This window comes from Prosopis cineraria, unplaced genomic scaffold (genome assembly GCF_029017545.1).
Source record: "Prosopis cineraria cultivar Desert tree isolate PC_DT_omini unplaced genomic scaffold, ASM2901754v1 PC8, whole genome shotgun sequence".
NCBI lineage: Eukaryota > Viridiplantae > Streptophyta > Magnoliopsida > Fabales > Fabaceae > Prosopis > Prosopis cineraria.
In genome coordinates, this window is record NW_026555339.1 from 31,334,730 (window position 1) to 31,337,088 (window position 2,359).

Here is a 2,359-nt window from a genome sequence, read left to right on the forward strand (position 1 = left end):
AAAAAATTAAAAATGGACATGATGCTTAAGAGGCTAGATAATTTGAATCAAAGCAACAAAGCACTGATTTGGTGGTACAACAATTTAGGAATTCAAATAGCATTAGCCAAGCTCAAGGAAGTGGAAAGCTCCTAACTTAACTTGTCATCAATCCAAAGAGCTTTAGTGCAATCGAGTTGAGGAGTGGAAGAGTTCTTGAAGCCATTACAAGTGCCTCAAACCATAGTGGCAGCAAGCCTAGTGAGGTTATTTCAAGAAATTCTCAAATTTGTGAAGGAAGACCACTTTCTCTTGCTGATCCACATGATTCCACTTGCTGTGACAGTAAGTTAAATTTGCATCCAAGTGCCTCACATAGCCTCAAGAACATGCCTCCTACTTCTCTAAGTCTTCAAGTGATTGATGATGAGGATGACTCTATTGAAGAGATTGTAGTTGAGGATGCAAATGGGGCAAGATTAGCCTTGAATTCTCAAGAAAAAATTGAGCTCAAATCAAGGCCATGATAATGCTGGAACAGCCATGGTTCATCCATCTTCTAAGGCAAATGAGAATGATTCATGTAAGCCTAAGGAGAAAGAGGTGTTGGGAAGAAGAGAGCCTCCAAAAGAGTATCAAATTAGGGACCATATTCCAAGGGATATGCCATTCCCTAAGGCCTTGACTAGATTTACTAAGAAAGCGCAAGAAGAAGATAGGCATGATGTGTTTGATATGTTAAAGAAGGTAGAAGTGAACATACCACTTCTTGAGATGATAAAAAGCATGCCTAAGTGTGCAAAGTTTTTAAAGGAGTTGTGCACTAATAAAAGGGGATTCAAACCATTAGCTACAGTTCAAATGAGTCCTAATATTAGTGCTGTCTTTAAGCCACGACTTCCTCTAAAGTGTAGAGATCTGGGGGCATGTACCATTCCTTGTCAAATAGGGAATGTGTTTATTCAAGAAGCCTTGATTGACCTAAGGGCAGCCATCAATATGATGCCCACTCATATTTATTCTTCCCTTAATCTTGGTGGTCTTCAAGATTGTAGTGTTATCTTGCAACTAGCCGACAGGAGCATTAGAAAGCCAAAGGGATTCTTGGAAGACATCTTAGTGAAGGTCAAGGACTTGGTTTTTCCAGCAGATTTTTATGTGTTGGATATGCAAGAAGGAGGCCAAGGCATACTCGTCCTTGGGAGACCTTTTATGATGACATCAAGTACTATATTGAACATGAAGGAAGGTAAACTTACCATGGAGTTTTTGGACAACATGATTGAATTTAATATATTTGATAGCTTGAAAAACTCTTATGTTAATTACAGCCTTCATTTTGTGGATTGCATTGATGATACACTTGATGGAATCATTGATGAGGTTTCTATGCCTCCTAACTTGGATGATGTTGCATCTTTGCCTAGTTTCACTTATTCATGCACTCATGACTCTATTTGTGTGAATTGCAATAACATAGTGTTAATTTTGTCTAATTTGAAAAAATAAGATGAATTGCATTCACTTAAGCATGAGCATTTGAATGGTAGCACACTTGATATGCCTCACTCATCTACTTGGACTCCATTTGAAGCACTTGTGTTGTCTAGTTCCTCACACGACCAAACATATGCTTCATTGAGTGATTTGCTTGCATTAGATGAGTTTGATGATTTTAGTATCAATTTTAGAAATTCTATTGATTTAGTGATTGAATCAAGTGATGAGAGTGAAATTGCATCTAATGATGGCCCTAGTTCATCTTCCACATGTCATATTTCATCAAATTATTTGATTTCTTCTAGTGAATTTAATTCTGGAATTTTTGACAGCTTTAATCCTTTTGTGCCTAATCATTCTCCAAGGTTGGAGGAGTGTTCTACTTGTGATGTTTCAGGTTTAGGGACACTTGAAAAGCATGAACAAAGTGATTTTAGGGCTGTTAATGATCTAAGGGGTGTGCAAATTGGTGCTGAAAGTCCAGAATCAGATCTGACTGAAATGGGAATTAATTTTAGAGCAAGCTAGTCAGGTCTAGATGTGAGGCACAAAGTTGGAACAAAGCAAGTCAATTTGGACAAAATTTTGCATACAGCAGCTGTTAAAAGCTTGGATGTGCCACTTAAAGAGGAAGACATGGATCTAGCAAGGCAAATTCAAGTGCAAAATATTCCTTCAAGCATCATTAAGCCACCCAATCTGGAGTTGAAGCTACTTCCTTCACATCTTAAGTATTCTTACTGAAGAAATGATAATCAACTTCCTATTATTGTTTCTTCTTCACTAACCCCTATGGAAGAGTCTTTATTGTGTGATGTAATGAGGAAGAACATTGACGCTATTGGGTAGACACTTGGAGACATTCCTGGAATTAGCCCTC

At 37.8% G+C, this 2,359-nt stretch overlaps 1 protein-coding gene across 1 annotated transcript; it reads left to right on the forward strand.

Annotated features, from left to right (window-relative positions):
* The first annotated feature begins 522 nt into the window (after window positions 1–522).
* Window positions 523–2,007, forward strand: LOC129317530 (uncharacterized). Its single transcript, XM_054961842.1, has 2 exons — window positions 523–1,460; window positions 1,812–2,007. The coding sequence occupies exons 1-2, from the start codon at window positions 523–525 to the stop codon at window positions 2,005–2,007; spliced, it is 1,134 nt and encodes a 377-aa protein (XP_054817817.1).
* The last annotated feature ends 352 nt before the right edge of the window (window positions 2,008–2,359 follow it).